Genomic DNA, 21,050 nt, shown 5'->3' with positions numbered 1-21,050 from the left:
TCTGGACGGGCCCGGTGCGGGGCGCTCAGGGTCCGGGGCTGCGAGAGGGACCTGGGGGGGTCTGGACGGGCCCGGTGGGGGGTACTCGGGGTCCGGGGGTGGGGTCTGGATGGACCCGGGCCCGGTGGGGGCGGTGAGGATCTGGGGGGGTTTCTGGACGGGCCCGGGCCTGTGAGGAGGGGTGGGCCTAGGGAAGCAGGGCAGTGAGGGCCCGAGGCCTTGGGGGGCAGCCCAGGCTGTGACCCCCACTTGGGGTCTGAAGGCAGAGCGGGCGCTGACCAGGGCGGCGGGGTTCAGCTGTTCCCTGGCTCTAATCTGCTTCTCCCCGTTCGCCGGGTGGGACAGAGATGTCACCTTACCGGGAGCTGGTGCTTAAATGAGTGGGGGGCGGGGGGACTGGTGAGTGGGGTCTGCCCCTGTTAGCCAAGACCAAGCTTGGGCACTTGCTGGGCTAGACCCTGTCTGGTGCTCACTGCCGTGCCGGTGCTTGTATGAACTAGCTACATTTCCCCATAGCAAACTTGGCCCAAAATCCATCTCTTCCCCCATGGGGGCTTCCTGGTCTAGGGATCTGCTGGATCGAAATGATTCTGTGAAATCTCAGAGTGGCCCATGTTGCTGTTGGCCCACTTGTGCCAGTGTGCAGTGCTCACTCTTTGCATGTCTGGTAACGCTCAGAAAAAAGGAACTCTGCCTACCTGAGCAGCAAGATTTCTCCCCCTTGACCAAGCACTTGTTCTTTAGCCTTCCCAGAAAGCAAGGCCTGCCGAATAAGTATGAGAGAGACAGAGGGTCCCCCACAGCGATTGACCCAGAATTATCTGTAGGGTAATGGGAAACAAACACAATGCTTTGTCCTCCAGTGGATCAGATTTCACAGAGAGAATGTTCTCCCCAAACAGCTAGGGTGGCTGCAGTACTTCAGGAACATGTGGGGTGAGCTCACTGGTTGGGCCCAAAGCAGATCAGCAGTGGTCAGATACTAAGTGCTGCTTTGCTAAGTCTTAGAAGAATCAAGTCAAACTCTTCTTCCTGAGTGAGCTGCCCTGAGCTGGAGAGTGGCTGTCCTTGGGGCTCCACTTTCCCTAGTACTGGGGGGGTGCTTGACTAGAGGTGGTATGTGAACTTTGTCATGGTTTCCAGGTACTAGAATTGCATCCCATCATGTCTGAAGGAGAAGCCAAGCAGGTTCCTAGCAGTGGTTCAGACACAAAGCCAGAATCCACATCTTCTGGGCCAGGAATGACCTCTGTGTCTCCACCAGTGACTTCTGCAGCTCCGGCAGCACCCCAGGAGGAGGAGGAAGAGGAGGAGAGTGAAGATGAGTCTGAAATCCTTGAAGAATCTCCTTGTGGACGGTGGCAAAAGAGACGTGAAGAGGTCAGTGCCCAGCAAATGAGCAAGGGGCAGGGAACTTGTAATGTTGTGAAGGCCAAGACTGTAAGAGGGTTCAAAAAAGAACTAGATAAGTTCATGGAGGACAGGTCCATCAATGGCTATTATCCAGGATGGGCAGGGATGGTATCCATATCCTCTGTTTGCCAGAAGCTGGGAGTGGGTGATGGGATGATTACCTGTTCTGTTCATTCCCTTTGCAGCACCTGGCGTTGGCCACTGTTGGAAGTCAGGATTTTGGGCTAGATGGACCTTTGGTCTAACCCAGTATGGCCGTTCTTATGTTATGTTCTAATGGCCTTTATTGGGGGGGGGGTGGAACGCGGAAAATAGGGGATGTGATGAGGATTGGAGGTGGGCGCCTATGTGAGCTGGTGAAATTCTGTACTTTCTTTTGAGTATAGCCAGTGTTTGGGGCTGGTGCAGGGTTACAATTCCCCAGGAAGAAGAATAGTGGTATGAGGAAGCTCAGCCTCGGTATGAGAAACTGCTAGACGGCTAGATGTGGACTAATCTGAGTAGCCCAGGGCATCTCGTCCTGTGGGTGTCATTTGACCACCTCAGAGTGAGCAGGACAGATTGGTGCCATCTTTGAGTGGTCCAGTCATAGAACCTGTTCCCTACCTCTCTCAAAGTAGCTTTCTCCTGTTGGTTCCTTTGCATCGTTCTCTCCCTCACCCCGTAGTCCTTTCCAGATGGTAGTTTGCTTTACCCCTGTTTGTGTAAGAGAGTGAGACAACATACTGAATGTATCTGAGTGCTACCGAATAGTACTCCATGTGGTGGTGGAGTTATCGCCTACCTAATCCCCTTTGGAGAGTGGCAAAAGAGAGAAATTCACAAGCCCCATTTGAAAATGATTTTCTTCAGTCTCTGGAATATCGAGTCCAGGGGCCTATCTGTGGCCTGTTTGTTAGGGGTTATTTCTCTTTTTATCCATGTTGGGTTAGAGCTGGTGCAGTTTACTTCTGCACAGAAAATGGGCAACAGAAAAGTGGGGGATGGTATTTGTGGCATCAGTGCACACATCTCATCGAGCCCTTTGTTGTTGGATATCCAGAGAGCATTGGCCCATTTGTGTTTTGCTGCCTTTGTCTGGTGATTGAGACGTTCCCTGATGTGGAGGTTACCACAATCACCCATCCCTCCATCAGCTGCTGGCTGGACTCGTGTTGTTGTGGCTGTGCTTTGGGCTTGACTTGGAACTTCAGCCAGTGCAAAATACTGCCTTTTAAGTAGGGGTACGCCATGTGAACTTGACTCACATGCTCTGCACTAAGCTCCTGGTGCATAGCAGGGTTTTGTTTGCCATTTATAAAGCCCCCAGTGGGCTGTCACAGACTCCAGCTTCCTTCCATTCTCCATTGTGGCCCGTGTATTTCACGCAGTCCTAGTTGTCTGTTACCAGAGGTGACCTCCAGGCAGGTGACCGGACTTGTCTGTGAGGAGTCCTTGGGTCTGGGATTTGCTCCCTGATGCGGTCTGCTACAATAAATATAATCTTGAGGATCATGCAAGACGCACCCCATCCTCCTGTCTCAGAGCTTGGCTTTACTAGGAAAAAAAGTGCACACTTACCTGACCTGAAGTATTATTAGGTAACTTCTTAGAGAAGACAAGGCAGTTGTAGTTTTAACACTTAAGTTAGAAGGTCAAGGTGAATCCAAGGCTTGCTCATAGTCTTTATATTGACCTGCTAATACATGCAAAAACCATGTGCTGCCTTGCGTTCATTTTATTTCATGTTCGCTAACACTGGTTTCCTAGTGAAGGCATACCCTCGATGGGTACGAGGAAGGTATGTGCATGCTACTATAACTGCCTGCTTGTGCGTGTGGGATGATAGTCTACAGTTATGTGAGCACATGTTGTTTTCTTCATAGGACCCCATCTTCCTAAGCACCCAGGATGGATGGTGTTTAAGGAATGAGGCAGCTGTTCAGTATTTCTGTTTAACGTCTTAACTCAGTATATGGCCCTGTGCCTCATTGACTGCACACCCAAATATCCACACATGGAATGACTAATAGCCTCATGGGCTTTTGTCTGGCGCTTATCACTGGCCTATTGGAGCCTAACAAACATAAAATAATTTCTCTGCAGCATGCTTGTGTGGTAGAGAGGGTTTTTGCAGATGGGGAAACTGAGAAACAGACAGATTAAGGCCAAAACTTGCAAACTTCTCCAACTGTGTTTTTTTTTCCAGAATATTTGGCATTTCTATAAGGTTAGGTGGGAAAATGTGGCAATATTTAATGATGGGAAACCTAAAATAAACAAGAAAAGGGACTTGTCCAACGCCATACAGTGAGCCAGTGACTGAGCCAGGATTAGAACTCACGGCCCCCTGACTCCTTGTTCCTCCAGATCAAACTGCCTTCCTGCTAGAGATGCTGAAATCCCTTTGGTTTCAACTGAAGTTATGAGTGCTTAGCACTTCTGAAAGTCATGCTCCATGTGTCTCAAGTGAGGCACCCAGAAAATGAGGAACACACAGCTAGTGGCTATCTATGCAAATTTTGGCTTGGCTTGGCTTGCCCAATGGTCACCTAAGAAGTGTGTGGGTTGGATAGAACGCACTTTTTTCTGGGTGGTACTCCGTTATCTTAACCACGTGGTCAGCCTTACTCTTTCTGTAGAAGAGCCTTCCTTAAGGCTTGTCTATATGGGGAAATTGACTGGACTAGCTGTAGCAGAATAAGCTGTTCACGAATAGCTCCTTGTGTGGAGGCTGTTCTGGAATAAGTCACTTTATTCCAGAAAAATTGCTATGGAAGTGCACTAATTATTCTGGAATTAAAGCGACTTTGGTTCCGATATAGTGTTCACAGAAGGAGCTATTGTGGAATAACTGTTCAGCTAATTTCTCTGTAGACAAACTCTTATTCACTACACACCATGTCCTAATTTCTGCAGCAGTGGGGTAGCGATCCTGTTGAAAACACTCTAGTCATTACACAGCTGATTCAGTCCCTGAGCATCATCCATCCTGTGCACTAAGAGGCAGATGCCTGTGAAACAAAGTAGTGTGTGACCATTGGACTACATCATGATGTATATGCATAGGGGAACAGAATTAAAGTTGCACGGGCAACCTTCATTGTGGCATTTCCTTTCTTTTGAATCATTGACTTTGCGACCTAAATAACATTCTTTTAGTGTAGATTGGTGTATGTAACAGCCTAGGTTTCTTTAAAACCCACTGCCAAATTCTGTATAATTGTAATCTAGTGAGACAATATGTAGCAGCTGGAGAACATTGGGGCCCTGGCAAGTCACCAAGAGGAGGGAGGGTTTTCACTAGGGTTTGCTAATAGAATGATGATGGCTATTAAGTGCTTATCTTTTTTTACTGTACACTTTATTGGGTACCAAGGGAACATGTTCAGACATGGTGCTCTACTTCACTCTCCTACCAGTCTTGCAACAAGACAACCTCCTACAAGGGCTTTGTAGGTGCAAAGTAAATAGGTTGAGTCACAAGTGAGGAAAAAAGTCTTAAAATGCTGCACAGCTGTCTTCTCCAGTAGTTTTCCTCCCACTTCCTTGTTTCTCAGCCATTCTTCCCCATAAATATATACCCCTTGACTGAGCTCAAGGAAGATTTTTTTCTGAAAGTGGTGAGTGAATGGAAACAAGTTTTTTATAGTGGCATCCCACATTGATAGCTAGAGAGCTGGGAAAATTCTATATGCCAGAGACCAACTCAGATTCTTTCTATGAACTTACAATTCTTTAGGCAGGTTATTAAATGACAACACTTTGAATCCGTGAAATGCAGGATAGAAACATTACAAGTTTTAATATGGGTAAGTGTGTACATCTAGGACAAAGAATGGAAGCCATACTCACCTGACTGGGGGGATTCTATCCTGGGAAGCAGTGACTCTGAAAAAGATATGGGGTTGTAGTGGATAATCATTTGGAGATGATCTCCCAGTGTGAAGCTGTGGCCAAAAGGGCTAATGCAATGAATGCATAAACACAATCTGTGTACCTGCATGAGGATCAAATATTTGATGATGGGCTCTTCAGTCTGTCAGAGAAAGGTAATAACAGAGAGTAGTAATTAATGGTTCCCAATCCTGCTGGAAAGGCATAACAAGTCGGGTTCTGNGGTGGTTAAACACTGGAATAAATTGCCTAGGGAGGTTGTGGAATCTCCATCTCTGGAGATATTTAAGAGTAGGTTAGAGAAGTGTCTATCAGGGATGGTCTAGACAGTATTTGGTCCTGCCATGAGGGCAGGGGACTGGACTCGATGACCTCTTGAGGTCCCTTCCAGTCCTAGAATCTATGAATTTAGGCTTACTGGCCTGTAATTGCCAGGATTGCCTCTGGAACCCTTTAAAAAAATTGATGTCACATTAGCTGTCTTTCAGTCATCTGGTGCAGAGGCTGATTTAAGGGATAGGTTACATACCACATTTATTAATTCTGAAATTTCATATTTAAGTTCCTTCAGAACTCTTGTGTGAATACCATCAGGTCCTGGTGACTTATTCCTGTTCAATTTTTCAGTTTGTTCCAAAATCTCCTCTGTCGACACCTCAATTTGGGACAGTTCCTCAGATTTGTCACCTAAAAATAATGGTTCAGGTGTAGGAATATCACTCACACCCCCTGCAGGGAAGAACAATGCAAAGAATTCATGTAGCTTCTCTGCAAGGGCCTTGTCTTCCTTGAGTGCTCCTTTAGCGACTCAATTTGTCCAGTAGCCCCACTGATAGTCTGTCATGCTTCCTGCTTTGATGTACTTGGAAAAAGTATTTGCTGTTGCTCTTCAGATTCTTTTTGTTCTTTTTTTTGTCCTGTCTAATTATACTTTTACACTTGATTAGCCAGAGTTTGTTCCTATTTTTCTCAGTAGGATCTGACTTCCCATTTTTTAACGATGTCTTTGTCTCTAACTGCCTCTTTTACTCTATTTAGCCATGGTGGCACGTTTTTGGTCCTCTGTTTTTTTTTTTTTTTTTTAAATTTGGGGTATACATATAGTTTGAGCCTCTTATGGTGGTGGTAAAGAGTTTCCATGCAGCTTGCAGGCATTTCACTCTTGTCACTGTTCCTTTGAATTACTGTTTAACTAACCTCCTCATGTTTGTGTAGTTCCCCTTCTTGAAATTAAATGCTACTGTGGTGGGTGTCTTTGGTACCCCCCCCCCCCCCCCCCAAGGATGATGAATTTAATTACATTATGGTCACTATTACTGAGCAGTTCAACTATATTAACCTCTTGGACCAGATCATGTGTGCCATTTAGGACTAATTCAGGAATTGCCTCTCCCCTTGTGGGATCCAGGACCATCTGTGGTAAAAAGCAGTCTTTAATGTTGTCTAGAAACTTATCTCTGCATCCTGTCCTGAAGTGATCTGTCCCAATCAGTATGGAGATAGTTGAAATCCTCCATTATTTTTGGGTTTTCTGTATTTTTAGCCTCTCTAACCTCCCCGATCATTTCACAGTCACCATCACCATCCTGGTCAGGTGGTCGGTAGTATGTTCCTGCCTCTATACTCTCATTATTTAAGCATGGAATTTTTGTTCATAGAGATTCTGTGGTACAGTTTGATTTCTTTTAAGATTTTTTAGGGTATTTGACTCTTCTTTCACATATAGCGACGCTCCCCCACCAGCATGACTTATTCTGTCATTCCTATGTATTGTTTACTCTGGTATTACTGTGTCCTATTGATTATCATTGTTCCACCAAGTTTCTGTGATGCCTATTATATCAATAAAGTTTAGGCTTGAAATTAGATGAAGGTTTTGACAGTCAGAGGGGAGAAATATTGGAACGGCCTTCCGAGGGAAACGGTGGGGGCGAGGGACCTGTCTGGTTTTAAGATTAAGTTAGATAAGTTTATGGAGGGAATGGTCTGATGGTAAAACATATTAGCCGAGGAATACTGAGCAATGGCAGGTAAATAGTATAATGGCTAACAAGGGTCAGGCTGGAGACTCTTGCCTACATGCTCGGGGTCTTACTGATCGCCATATTTGGGGTCGGGAAGGAATTTTCCTCCAGGGTAGATTGGCTGAGGCCCTGGAGGTTTTTCACCTTCCTCCGCAGCATGGGGCAGGGATCGCTAGCAGGAGGGTTCTCTGCCAATTGAAGTCACTAAAACACAAGATTTGGGGACTTCATCAGCACAGTCAAGGGAAGGGTAGGGACGGTTTTGTGGCCTGCAGCATGCAGGGGGTCAGACCAGATGATCATAATGGTCCCTTCTGACCTTAAAGTCTATGAGTCTATAATATCCTTATTTAGTACATCACTCAGGTTCACCCATCTTAGTATTTCAGCTTCTTGAATTTGTATACGAGCACTTATAAAATTGATCAATATTTAGTTGTCTGCCTTCATGTGGTGTAATTCAGTGGGATTGTTCTGTTTGACTATTTCTCTTCAGTTCCTATCTGTACTTTATCAAACTTCTGTCCTCTTCTCTTTACTGAGAGATAGAGAATCCCCATTAATAGATCTTCCTCTAAGGGATATGTCTTTCTGAACCGTCTGCTTCTCCATATCTTTCGTCTTTCCCCTGTCCTTAATGTTAAAACTCCTCTATGGCCTTTTCATTTGATATACCAGCAATCTGGTTCAGTTTAGGTGGAGCCCATCCTGCCCATATAGGGTCCTCCTTTCCCAAAAGGTTTCCTAGTTTTGGATAAACCTGAATCCTTCCTCCTTACACCATCATCTCATTCATGCAGCGAGACCTGCAGTTCTGAGAGGTCCACAACCTTTGCACTTGGCAGGCAATTTACCATACAGTTCTCCCGCTCATCACAAACCCAACTATCTGTATTTCTAATTCTCGATTATTATCTGTGTCTTCCTAATTATAGGGGTCCAGTTCCCTCGAGCGGTATACTTAGTGCAAGAGGATACCTTTACATCATCTGTAAGGAGGGTTCAAACTATGCAATTGTTTCTCTCCACTCCCGCTTGATGTTCTCCTTTCCAAATACTTTCCCCTCCTCAACAACACAGAGGCAGTTGGACTGGGGGTTGGACTGCTCTGCTGTGTCCCGGGTAGGGATGTAAATAGTGGTTTTAAAAAAAGTAACCGTGTAACTGATAATATTTTATCAGTTACACGGTTAAACATTTAACCGGGGAACTAGGGGTGCCGGGTGTACTGTAGCACCCCCCACGTTTTACATGGGGCTCTGCTGCCTAGCCCTGTTGCCTGCTGCCACGCCCCTGCGGCCAGGTACTTCGGCTGCTGCCCTGGGCGCAGGGCTGGCAGCGGAGTCCTGGGCTCCGGGGGCCCACGGAATTTAATTGTTAACCAAAACAGATAAGACTGCTTATCGGTTAACTGGTTATCCGGTTAAACTTTTATATCCCTAGTCCCAGGAAGACTTGTCTATGTACAGCTCTGTCTCCCTTAGGTCCTCCAGTTGAGTCACTCTGGTCTCCGGAGACCATATGCGGTCTCTGAGGGCCGTGAGCTGTTTGCCTTGAATGTGCGCACATGCCACCTGCCCCCAAGGGCAGCTGTACATGCTGCATTCAGTGCAATAAACTGGATACCCCCGCTACTCGGCTACTGGACTTCTGCGTGCGTTGTTTTTACTCTTGCTGTTTTTGTTTTGTTTGGTTGGGGAGAGTTATTGGCCCAAGTTTAGAGAGTGTTTGTTAGGTATATCTGGCTCTCATGCTCCTTCTCTAAACTCTCTTGCAAAACTCCTGTTTGCTAGCTCTTATAGTCTCTTATGAGCTGGCATTTTAAACCCCAAAGTCATGCCACCCCCTTGGCAAGGAATCCTAAAGGGTTAGGAATCAGAGCGTGGCAGGCCAGACTCTCATTAGGAGACTCAACCTTGCCTAGCAGGTTGCTAGGCTCAGCACACAGCCCCCCAAACAGACAACATTATAAACTTCAGTCAAGCAGGCACCCGGCAAGCAAGCAAGCACACAACAACAGACCGATAGCAAACTCACCCCAGGGGTCACGTAGTCGCTCCTCCTTCCCCTGGAGAATGCCCTTGCAAAACTCCTGTTTGCTGCTCCTGTTTACCAGCTCCTCCGGAAGTACTTCTTCACACAACACACAGTGGGCCTGTGGAACTCTTGCCAGGAGATGTTATGAAGGCCAAAAGTATAAATGGGTTAAAAAAAAAAAAATTGGGGGGGATAGCCATTGACGGACCTGTTCGGAGATGGTAAGGGTTGCAACCCCATGCTCTGGGTGTCCCTAAACCTGTGCCTCTCAGAAGTTGGGACTGGATGACAGGGAATGGATCACTCAATACATTGCCCTGATCTGTTAATTTCCTCTGAAGCACCTGGCATTGGCCCCTGTAGGAAGACAGAATCCTGGGCTAGATGGACCATTGGTGTGACCCAGAATGGCCATTCTTATGCTTAGCCATAAGGCGCTTTCTTGAGGTCTGCTCCACTATCACCTGCTGATTGTTGGATCACCACCTCTGCATGCTTTTATTTATGTGCAGTCAGCTGAGATGGATTGAGCTTCTAAGGAACCTTTCTGTGGACCAGAGTCCAGATACTGACGAGAATGCCCTAATGCAGGGGATCTCGCAAGAAATGTTTTGGTAGCCATCAACTCTTGCTGGTGACTGCTCTGACAATTTTTCCTTAAATACTTAATTAACTTTAAGAAAAACAAACAAATATGCACAGATACATGTCCAAATCATTGTAATTTATTTATGTAGGTTTTTATTGCAGACTCAATAATAAAAATATTTAGTTGTCTATATTCCTTACTGGACCTAAACAGAATAGAGACAAATAATGTGCTTTTCACAGAAACAGACTTAACAATTAGCAAGTTTTTTTTGTTTTTTTTAAAAGCAACCAAAAAAGCAAAAACAAACAATAAAAAAAGAGAAGAATGTGCAAAGTGATATTTGTACATTTGGTAACACTGCCTTGGCCCCTCCTCACCCCCCCATCATCACAGCCTAGGAGGCTGTGGACACATGAAAAACCCCCGTGGCCACATTTGAGAAATGCTGTCCTAACGTCTGAGCCACATGACGTCAGGATAGCAGGGTTCGCTTTAAGCAGCAAACTTTGTTTTGTTTTTTTAATGTAAAGTGCCCACGGATACTTGGGACTAGTTGGACTGGTCAGAGGGCTGGCGTTTGCCCTGTGAGATGTGATAGAATACTGATGTCATTCTGTGGGTAGCAGTTGTCGTGCTGTGACGGAGGAATAGCACTACACACCAACCACTGACAGGATGAATCTTAGTTGAGAACCCTCCATTGACAAGTGAAGTGCTTTTCATTGCTCCTTGTCACGAGTTAAGTCCTCAGGTAAATTTAAAACAAGGTGAGAACACTTACTTGGAGGAGGAAGGTCCATGGTCTTCCTGGCACTTCAATAAAATATTGTGCTGGGGCTAAAGCATCAGAGATGTGACATCCAGAGGGCCCAGTCTGCTCAGAAGAGAGGCCTTGTGTGACAAGGCAGTGTGGTCCCCGGAGTGGTTGCCATACTCCTTAAAGCTGCATGGATTGTGACATTGAGGACAACAGTCCTCATTCGCTTTATAATACCCTAGTTAATGGAAGGGCTGCTCCATGCACCGCTAAGGTTATTTTGAGTTAACATCTTTGCCTTGATGGTGCTAAAGGAAACTAGACTTCTTCTTACCAGTACACTTGGTTGCCCACCTGATGGTAGTCATTTTGCATATCTATTTAGCTGTGCTGAAGGGTGGAGATATTCCCTCCTACACATGTATCTTTCTTGATTTGGGGTTGTAGTCTTATGTCACAAAGCTCTTGGGACCTCTGGACTGCTATTTGTTAGAATATTACTTGTACTAGACACCTGACAACAGCTACAGTCCATAGACTTAATGAGATACTGGCCAAATGGTCAGTCCTCTATAAACTGTAGTCCATGTGGGAAATGTGATTTGGTCCATGTCCTCATCCCCACTTCATCTCAAGCCATCTGTTCCCATCTTGAACAGGCCACTAACTTATCTCTTTCCCCCGTTTCTCTTTTACACTCCTGCTATGACTCCCTGGGTGTGAATTCACCTGGATATAGAAAAAGGCTTTCAGCTCATCAAAAGGCAGCTGCCATTGCAGGCCTTGATTCTGTATTTTCATAGAATTTGCAAAGCTATTGTTTGAAGCTATACTTGTGTTTGAAATAAAAATGTGTCCATTACTAAGGTATGAGCTGGGAGAGCAAAATTACATTCGCTTCTAATTCTCTTGACCTGCCATCTAGAGCAGATTCTTATTTTGGCAGTTTAGTAGTTCCTGTTCACTTAAAAAGCGACAGAGTCCGGTGGTCTGCATGCGTCTGACGAAGTGGGTATTCACCCATGGAAGCTTATGCTCCAATACGTCTGTTAGTCTATAAGGTGCCACCGGACTCTTAGTCTGGATCTATAAAAGGTGACAAACATGGCTACCCCTCTGATACCTGTTAACTTAGAAATTCTTAACCCACCTTCCTGGTGCAGGAATTGTACAGGTTGCTAACTTCCCAGAAGTGGAAATATGCAGAGGCCACTGGAAGAAGAAAAAGGTTGCTTACCAGTGACTTCAGATTCCAAGATTCCAGAAAGGACTGTTGGATATCCTCTAGTCTGACCTTCTGTATAACACAGGCCAGAGAAGTTCCCCAAAATAATTCCTAGAGCAGTTTAAAAAAAAAAAAAATCCAATTTGAATTTAAACATTGTCAGTGATAGAAAATCTACCATGACCCTTGGCAAATTGTTCCAATGGTTAATTGCCTTTGCTGTTAAAAATGTATGCCTTATTTCCAGTCTGAGTTTGTCTAGCTTCAGTTTCCAGCCATTAGATTGTTAGACCTTTCTCTGCTAGACTGAAGAGCTCATTATCAAATATTCCCCATGTAGGTACGGAGATCAAGGTAGCCTTCTCTTTGTTCAGCTGAATAGATAGACTCAAGGAGCTCAGTCACTATAAAGCAGGTTTTCTAATCCTTTAATCATTCTTGTGGCTCTACTCTGAACCCTCTCCAATTTAACAACCTCGTCCTTGAATTGTGGGCATCAGACCTGACCCCAGCATTTCAGCAGTGGTTGGGGTGTGTGTGTGTGTGTGTGTGTGTGCGCGCACGCGTGCTCTCTGCCCATTCACAGTTCAGCCCACCTTCCCCCCACTTCAGAGTGTCAGGTCAAGAATTCCAAAAGTAAAGAAGGAACTGGGATGCGGTTGGGCCCTTATCTCTTCAGAACCATCTACAAGGTAGAGGAAGGCAGGGAAAAGTGGCCCCAAAGGACAGTGCTGTCTAGAAGATGTTACACCGAGAGGTGCCAATCCCACAAGTGTGCATATGCAGAGGGCACCCCGAGTACTGGTCAGTAACCTCTCTGTCCGTAGTGATAGGAAGGAAAGAGCAGGCATTCTGTTGAGCTATGTTACATTTTAGTTGATGCTGAGACATCTAGGACAGGCTGTGATTTGGCATTGGATGAAGGGAACTGAAGGAGTGAGCAAATTTGTAGTGGAGAAAGTCTGCCCTCATGGGACTTTCGCAAACTAAGCAGGGTGTGATGTCTGGTCACCTCTCCAAGGAGAACGCAATGTGTGACAGGAAGTCTGTTTCGTCATCTTAGGTAATTGAGAAGGCAATCTTGTCAGTACTGACCAAATGTCCAGTGCTTTGTTGCAGTGATCAGGGTGGATTGATTTAAATCAAGTGGAAAGCCTGCATTTAAATAATTGACTTTTAAAGAGGTGCATTCTCAATGGTTGATACAACCATTAAAGCTTGTTGATTTACAACAAAACAGAGTCTTTATGCTAGATTTGATATAGAATTTTTTTCCCTAGGAGGGTACCCTATAACTACATACATTTATTTAAGCAATTCTGTTGCTTAATATTTTCAGGTTCTTGTTAATTCTGCGTTTTTAGTATGCGGAAAACAGTGACTGACGTATTGCTTATTTGTTAGATAATTAACTTTTTTGCTTATGCTTTGTATCACGCTGCATTATGATGGTAACTGGCATTTAAATACAATAGCAAATATTTTTTTTTATTAAAACGAGCCCTTAATACAGCACATAACCTATTGTGCCGTATTTATAAAGCTTGATCTCAAAAGTTAGAGGTTTTTCCTCTGATTCTTTCTTTCTTTAGAAAATCAGCCTTTAACTCAGGTTTTGATAGAGGCTCATGGAGCCCGCATATTTTTATTTATTTATTTAAATGTTTTAAGAGATTATAATAAATTTAGGCCTTAACATATATTTTGTATTAAATTCAGATTTCATTTAACAGGTTTATTTTGAAAAAGAAAAACCTATAATTTAAATAATAAAATCAATTTAAATAATCCAATTTTGTTTTTTAAATAATTGATTTTTATCAGCCTGGTAGGGTGGCTGGTCCCTGGCTGAATCGGCGCTAACCCCAGTGTCCCAGCATGGTGCCAAGGGTATTGTGCTTCTGGTGGAGAGATGTAACACCGAAGTCCTGAATGAGCCTAGGCAGCCCAGATTCCATGTGCAATAAGAGAGACGAGGGCCTCATGTGTTGGCCAAATTAAAATATAAGGGGACTCACTGGCTAAAACGTCATGCAATTTCAGTCTGATATGGTGTCATTAATTTCCTGTTCTGTTTGTATAGTTAGTTGTTGGTGGTAAACAGCAGCTGCTTTCCATCCCAGACGCAGGATCGTGTCAGTGGTGTGTGGTGTGATGGCCAGGCAGAGGCAAATGGGAGTAGTTAGTGCCTTATTGTAAAAGGATTAAGAAATTGCAGCCATTTATAAAATGGTCTGTGCTCATCTTCCCCACCTTGTCTCTAAATTTGGAAGCACTTTGGGGCAGGGACAATCTCCTGTGTATTTGAACAGTGCTTAATACAACAGGATGTGACCCTGATTGGAGCCTCTGGATGTACGTGGTACACTGTGATTTTAAAAAACAAACATGCCAATGAGTCCGAGTCTGGATCAGCTGACTTGGGCTCTTGGGGCATAGGCTGTGGGGTTATAAAACTGCAATGTTAAGCCTTGGGTTGGAGACTGGGGCTCTGAGACCTCCCACCTTGCAATTTTATAATCCTGTGAGCCCAAGTCAGCTGACTTCAGCCAGCCCTGGGCAGTGCACTTCTATTGGGCCAAGACTGGTATGTCAGTAGAGCACTAGTCGTAGTAGAAGGTGATCTAGAAATGACAGGCCCCGATGGAGGGAAATGGTATGAGCAAAGCATCGGGGTGTTGAAATAAGAGTAGTAGAAGTGTAGGGCTGGAAGAGATCTCGGAGGTCATCGAGTTCAACCTCCCGTGCTGAGGCAGGACCAAGTAAACCTAGACCATCCCTGACGGGTTTGACCAACCTGTTCCTAAAAACCTCCAGTGTTGGGGATTCCACAATCTCCCTTGGAAGCCTGTTCCAGAATTTGACTCCCTCATAGCATGTATTCTTGATGTATAACACCACCACCACCTCCCTTTTTCTCTGCCTCCCTTTCCTGAACAGACTGTACCACTCTGTACCAAGAGTGCAGTCAGAAGATTTGCCTCACCAAGTTTCTCATGATAGTTAGTACATAAACTAAATTATTACTGAACACTTCTAGTTCTTGTTTGTTCTCTGTACTCCTTGCATTTGTCTATAGACATCCAAGATGTTGAAGAGAGTCCCCCTCTGATTTCCCTCATGTGGCTCCTATTACCCTATTGTAATTTTCCATGATCCCCCGGCAAGATCAGCTCTCCTGCTGATTTCTCCACCCTTGCTTCCAGAGGCCTGTAGTCACCGCTGCTCTGCTCAGGGTCATATTTGGCAGGACTATAAGTGTGCACGTGGATGAGCAGCATGGGGTGGTGATCAGGGGACAGATGAGCCACGGCACCTTTCTGTAATGGCTCCGATGTGGGCTGTAGGCAGGCAGCCCACCACATGGGACATCAGGTCAGTAGATCGATACCTCCATCCCCCGCAGAAGGGAGTCCCTGACAACTAACTTCCTATGCCGCCTTCTCTTGGGCGCCGAGGCTGTGAGGCTCCCAGCCTTGTGGGGAGGGGGCTCCTCCTCAGCCATTGGGCTCTGCTCCTCACCTGATGTTGCCAGTGCACCATACTGGTACTCGATTATGCTGGGTTGGGGGGGGGTGGAGAATGGTCTACTGCTCCAAGTGGCCAGCAGCCAGTCTACTCCCTGCAGAGTAGACTGTTTCCCTTCTTCCTCTAGTGATACTCTAGTCATGTGTAGTCGGCTACCATCCTCTGTCCCAGATGCTCCCATGTGCATCCCGTTGGTGAAGTCCTCTCACTCTCGGATTCTATGCAGACGAGCAACCTCCTCCTGCAGCTCTTACCTACTTGCTGAGCAACTCCACCAACAGAGATTTCTCAGACTGGGTAGTTCCACCTGCTTGGCTTGTGGCTGCAGGGACATGCAGGCCATGTTCCTAGTAGATCCTTGTCTGCTGCTGCATGTCATGGGAAAATGTACCTTACCAGTGGCAAGGGCAGGGACTGCAACATTTCCTGCTGCTGTGACTTGCTCTTCCTCAAGTTTCTCTGTTAACTTGCATTCAAGCATCTTGCCCTCACCCTCAGGCTCTCCTTGGCTCTTAAAAGCTTATCTGTACAAAGACATCTTCATCCATCTCATGCTTTGTCTACTCATCTCGATGCTTCCTTAGAGCTTGTCTGCACACTCTTTGCATATCTCTAGTGCGGGCACACTCACACTGGGTTATAGCTGTTCATTGGTAAACCTACTGATGCCAGCGAAGGTACTATCAACCGTTTCAAACTGTTCTACTTAAATTGGTGCAACAACTGTGCAGACAGCTGTGCATCTCCTTCCACTCACAACTGTCTTGATTTCCCTGTGCCTGAAATGACTTCCCTCCTTCTGTGCTCCAAGCAACATCACTCTCTGCAAATCCCTCCTGACACTTCATCTGCTTGGTTTCCACCTGGGTGTCCTCTCTTCACCCCTTGGATCTGCTTGGGGGCATGACTCTGATAGAACTAGAAATATGATAAATGATGCAAACAAATCAATGCCATCGGGCAACCCAAATTGCAAGCTAATGTCTGTGCAAAAAGTTCTCTTCCCTAGAGCATTCCCTACTCTCCCGCTCACATGACTCCTCGTCTGCCTCTACACGTATGGCTTAGAGTGTAGACTCTGCTGGGCACAGACCATAACTTACATGAATAACCAAGTCTCAGATTGCACCCTGTGAGTAAGTGGGGTTGAGGCTGTAAGCTCAGTGTAGGAGGAGCTATAGACGAGTGGTGGTGGTGTTTCCTTGCCTTTGGCTTCACATCTGTCCCCATCTGTCTGTCCAGGTTAATCAGCGCAACGTCCCCGGGATTGATAGTGCCTACCTGGCGATGGATACAGAAGAAGGTGTGGAAGTTGTTTGGAATGAAGTTCAATTTTCTGAGCGCAAGAATTTTAAGCTTCAGGAGGTAAGTTAGGGTGGAGGCTGTCCTGCACCTTGTGCCAAGAATGTGTCCTGTGGCTAGGTGGGGATCGTAGACCATGGTGGCTGAGCATAGTTACATAGGCTGGGTTTGCAACTCTAGGCTATCTGACAGGAGTGTTGAATTGCTCTGAGTCTCCAACTGAAGGTGCAGGCCTCTGGGCATGCTTGGAACTGAACTGTGTTGTGCTCCCAGTGCAGAAAGTATGACAGGCTGGTTCTGTCAGGCTCTTCTCCTTGGATGTGGAACATGGTTTGAATATGTCAATATCAGTGGCCAAATAATGTCCAGCCATAGTTAGGGGGCAAGGTGTGCCGTTTGTATCAAGCACTGGGGTCAGATGCTGCTAGTGTTGGGCACACCAGCTGGAACCATGCCATGGCATTGGAATGTCTGGGGATTCAGACATAGGAGAAGAGAAGGTTGGGGAATGGATGGGAACTTTTCTTGGCTTAGGACGGTAATGTGGTTCTGCTTTTCTGGTTGTCATAGGAGAAGGTTAAAGCTGTCTTTGACAACCTGATCCAGCTGGAACACTTGAATATTGTGAAATTCCACAAGTACTGGGCTGATGTAAAGGAGAACAAGGCCAGGGTAAGTGGTGTAAGAAGGTCCTCTTATCCACTCACTGGGGATACTGCGAGCTAGAGGGGAAGCAGCAAGTAATGTCTCATCTTGTCCCTGCAGGTGATTTTCATCACAGAGTACATGTCCTCAGGCAGCTTGAAACAGTTCCTGAAGAAGACAAAGAAGAACCATAAGACAATGAATGAAAAGGTAATCTCTCCTCCTGCATGTGTGCCCTGCTTTGACTGGGCACTCTCTCGTCTGGAGAGCTCTTTTCACAGGCCCCTTGCTCATGGTTGGGGGTTGCTCTGTCCCTGCCTGTGGTAGAAGCTCCATTTAGCTGTCATCCGTGGCAAAGTCAGCCAGCATAACTAGGGGTGTGTCTCCAGGAAAGCATCAGGCAGGTTGATGCAACTCTGCAGAGGGAATGAGCTAGTTTTGAGAAGTGCACAGATTGTGCACACCTCTCTTGTGTGTACCTGAGTGGAAGAGGGGCTCTGCAGTCATCCTAGAGTACAGAAAGAAGGTGGGGGATTTCTTGATCACCGCATGAGTGAAGTGGCTGTGTTGAGCATGGGAGTGGGGATCCCACGGTTGCCATTCACCAGTACAGCTGGGATGGGATGGAGCTTAGAGGCCAGGCTGCAGCAGGAGAGGTGCGTTCCTCCAGATGAGCTGAAATGGCAGCAGTTAGTCCTACTTGCTGATTGTGACTTGTACTTCGCCTTGTATTTGTAGGCCTGGAAGCGCTGGTGCACCCAGATCCTCTCTGCTCTCAGGTAGGTGAAGTAGGGAGATGCCCTCTGTATGAATGAATTCTGGAGTTCGGCAGCCTGAGCCAGTCTTCCTGATTAGCTGTGGGATGGAAGAGTGCAGCCTACTAATTAGGCAGTCTAGACAAAACTACTCTTACCACTAGACTTGGTTTCAAATATGATGACCTCCTTCCCCCTCCCTCTTCTGCTGGTAATCCTGCCCTCCCACAGACCAGAGGCAGCTTCAGACTGGTCCTGTGAGCCCCAGATTACTTTTTAAGTTGTAAACTCATTCACTATCTCGCTAACAAGTTACAAAACTAGAGTGAAATATTCACCCTTGCAAAGAGGAAGGCCTGAATCATCCCATCACTACCATTTTTCCAAGCACAGATAACCAGAAATAGTTGGGGATCCAGTGAGTCCCTCAGGCTGCTAATTTGGCTAACAAAAGATGCAGGATAGATATAATCTCTACTTCTGGCTCTTTAAAGAGCCTAGGCCAAGGACTGGGGAATAAGTTCCGGAACCGAGGGCTATCTGCTAAGAACCCCTGGTCTAAACACATGCACCCAAAGACAGTCAGCTCTGGGGATTTAAGTATCAGAGGGGTAGCCGTGTTAGTCTGAATCTGTAAAAAGCAACAGAGGGTCCTGTGGCACCTTTGAGACTAACAGAAGTATAGGGAGCATAAGCTTTCGTGGGTAAGAACCTCACTTCTTCAGATGCAAGGCCCCTTGCTCATGGTTGGGGGTTGCTCTGTCCCTGCCTGGGGATTTAGCTTACCTTGGCTGCATGAAAACTGCTGATGTGCAAGGTATAAATATCTAGTAGGCCAAGGTGTGTCTCTACTGTACCTGAGACCCAGATCAAGAAGGGCCTATCTGACCTGGGAATGTGCATGTGCTAGACTGCATGCTCTCTGTCTAATGTCTGTACAATACTGGGCACCACCTTGGTTCCCAGTAAATAAGGTCAGAATGGGTGTTCCTTTTGGGGGTGGACTCTGCTTTCAGACTTTGGCTTGCCTCAGTATAATGTCTGAACATCTTTGAAACCCTTGTGGCCCATATTCTAACCATGAGAAGTCAGGACAAGTAATTTCTCTCTCCCTTCCCTTCCCACCCCCTCCCCCATTTGTGGTATCCTGGGCTTTTGGGCTCCAAGAGCTGGTCAGAGATGGTTTCCTTTCCTTCTTTCCTGGGGTCCCTTAGCAGGAGCCAATTTTATTTTGTGTCTTATTCTTTGTCTTCTAACCCAAAGACTGTGCACGCCCAGTTCCTGAATTGTATCACCCTGGTATTGTAAATACTCTTGGCATATTGTTCTCTAATGTCGCCTTTCCAGCAGGGCAGGGAGGAGCTGTGGTGTTCCCCTTCCCACTGCACTCTTTTCACTAGTGTTCTGTTCTGAATTTCCAGCTACCTCCACTCCTGTGATCCCCCGATCATCCACGGCAACCTGACCTGTGACACCATCTTTATTCAGCACAATGGACTGATCAAGATTGGGTCAGGTAAGACTCTCCAGAGGTGACCCTCAACAACAAAGCAGTTAACATGGTCAGTCATTAGTGGGCACCTGGTTCCTGAGCTACCAAGAAGCCATTGGAAGGGATATCTCGTGGAATGGGATATCTAAGTACTAGCACTGCCCCTCCCCAGACTGGGGAGAGGGCTGGGCAGGAGGGTCTGTCCTGCCTCTTCTGTTCCTGGGGCACAGAGGGGCTCGGTGGCCCAAATTGCTTTCCCTTCCAGTCAGTTAGGTCTGGGTTTGGTTCGTGTCCCTGAGGCGAGGGATTGAAACTAAAAATGCCACTGGAAAGTCCCAGAGTCTTGGCTCTGGGCAGAGTCCTCAGTTGTTTAAAACTCTCCTCACAATCAGGCCTTCCCCATGGACTACAGTGCCTCTGCCTATTCACACTTAGTCACTCCTCCAGTGCTGTTGATTTTCAAGAACTGCCTGGAAAATTGTCCAGTGAGGCCACATGAGCGCCCTCTTGGGGGCACCAACTGTTCAGAGCCAAAGTTATGGAAGGATTCCGTGGCCCCTACCCCCTTGGTTCCTTTCGCATGGCTAGCTGCTGCAAATGGGGACACAGTTCATCTCGTAGTGATGGCCTTGGCCTGTGCCTAACAGTATTGGTGCACCTGTGCCTTGTCTACCATTGTTCAGACCTCTTACCTCGCCATGCATGCCAACCTAGAGTCACTCCTTCTGGTTTGGGCCACAGGACGTTGTCTGACTCAGGCTATGCCTCCAAGCGCAAAGGTGCAGAAAATCGGCTTCCAGTCCAGAAAGCCATCCCTGCTGAAATGTGAATCTCAGAAGTTGAACAGGCTTTTCCTAGGGCAGTGAAGAACAATGTGCCTGCTCTCTGCCTTCATCTCAACTGTGTTGCTATTCTTACGGCCTCTAAGACTTTGTCTGCAGCCACGGTGCACTGTCTGCCATCTTGGCATACCACCCTCCAGCTGACAATGCTGCTGTCTGGTCATTCCATCATCACTAGCAAATCCATCCAAAGGCTTAGGCCCTACCGAATGTATTCAGGCTGACTTGTGACCTGTACCAGTTTGATGCTGCCAGTGTTTGGGGACTTGTCCTTTGAACCTGCTTGTTTCACCTGTCGCCTAAAGAGACCATGCAAACATGATCATGCCTGCAGTTTTTGTGGCTGATCCTCCTTCACTGTGCTCCAAAGGGACACTGGGGTCCTCATCTCAAATGTATACTACACATGGTGTCTGTATTCCTTCCAAATCAGACTACCAAGCTCTGCTTCTCCACGGGGGTTAGACTCCATACAGCAGGTGTCAGAGGCTTTGAACTTGCATAGGATGAAAATGTTGGAAATCCTGTACAGACATTGTATTCCTTGGGGATCACTGCAGAG

The 21,050-nt window shown here is 46.4% G+C and overlaps 1 protein-coding gene across 1 annotated transcript in view; it reads left to right on the top strand.

Annotated features, from left to right (window-relative positions):
- Positions 1–1,143: 1,143 nt before the first annotated feature.
- Positions 1,144–21,050, top strand: part of NRBP1 (nuclear receptor binding protein 1) — a gene marked incomplete at its 5' end in the record, with an annotated part of 58,096 nt that continues 38,189 nt past the window's right edge. The window contains 6 exon segments of the mRNA XM_034780795.1: positions 1,144–1,380; positions 16,695–16,817; positions 17,325–17,426; positions 17,520–17,609; positions 18,138–18,178; positions 19,576–19,670. Of these exon segments, the coding sequence (XP_034636686.1) occupies positions 1,165–1,380; positions 16,695–16,817; positions 17,325–17,426; positions 17,520–17,609; positions 18,138–18,178; positions 19,576–19,670 (667 nt within the window).

This window comes from Trachemys scripta, chromosome 9, assembly GCF_013100865.1.
Source record: "Trachemys scripta elegans isolate TJP31775 chromosome 9, CAS_Tse_1.0, whole genome shotgun sequence".
Lineage (NCBI taxonomy): Eukaryota > Metazoa > Chordata > Testudines > Emydidae > Trachemys > Trachemys scripta.
The sequence above is the reverse complement of the archived record's forward strand: the minus strand, read 5'-3'. Positions and strand labels throughout refer to the sequence as shown.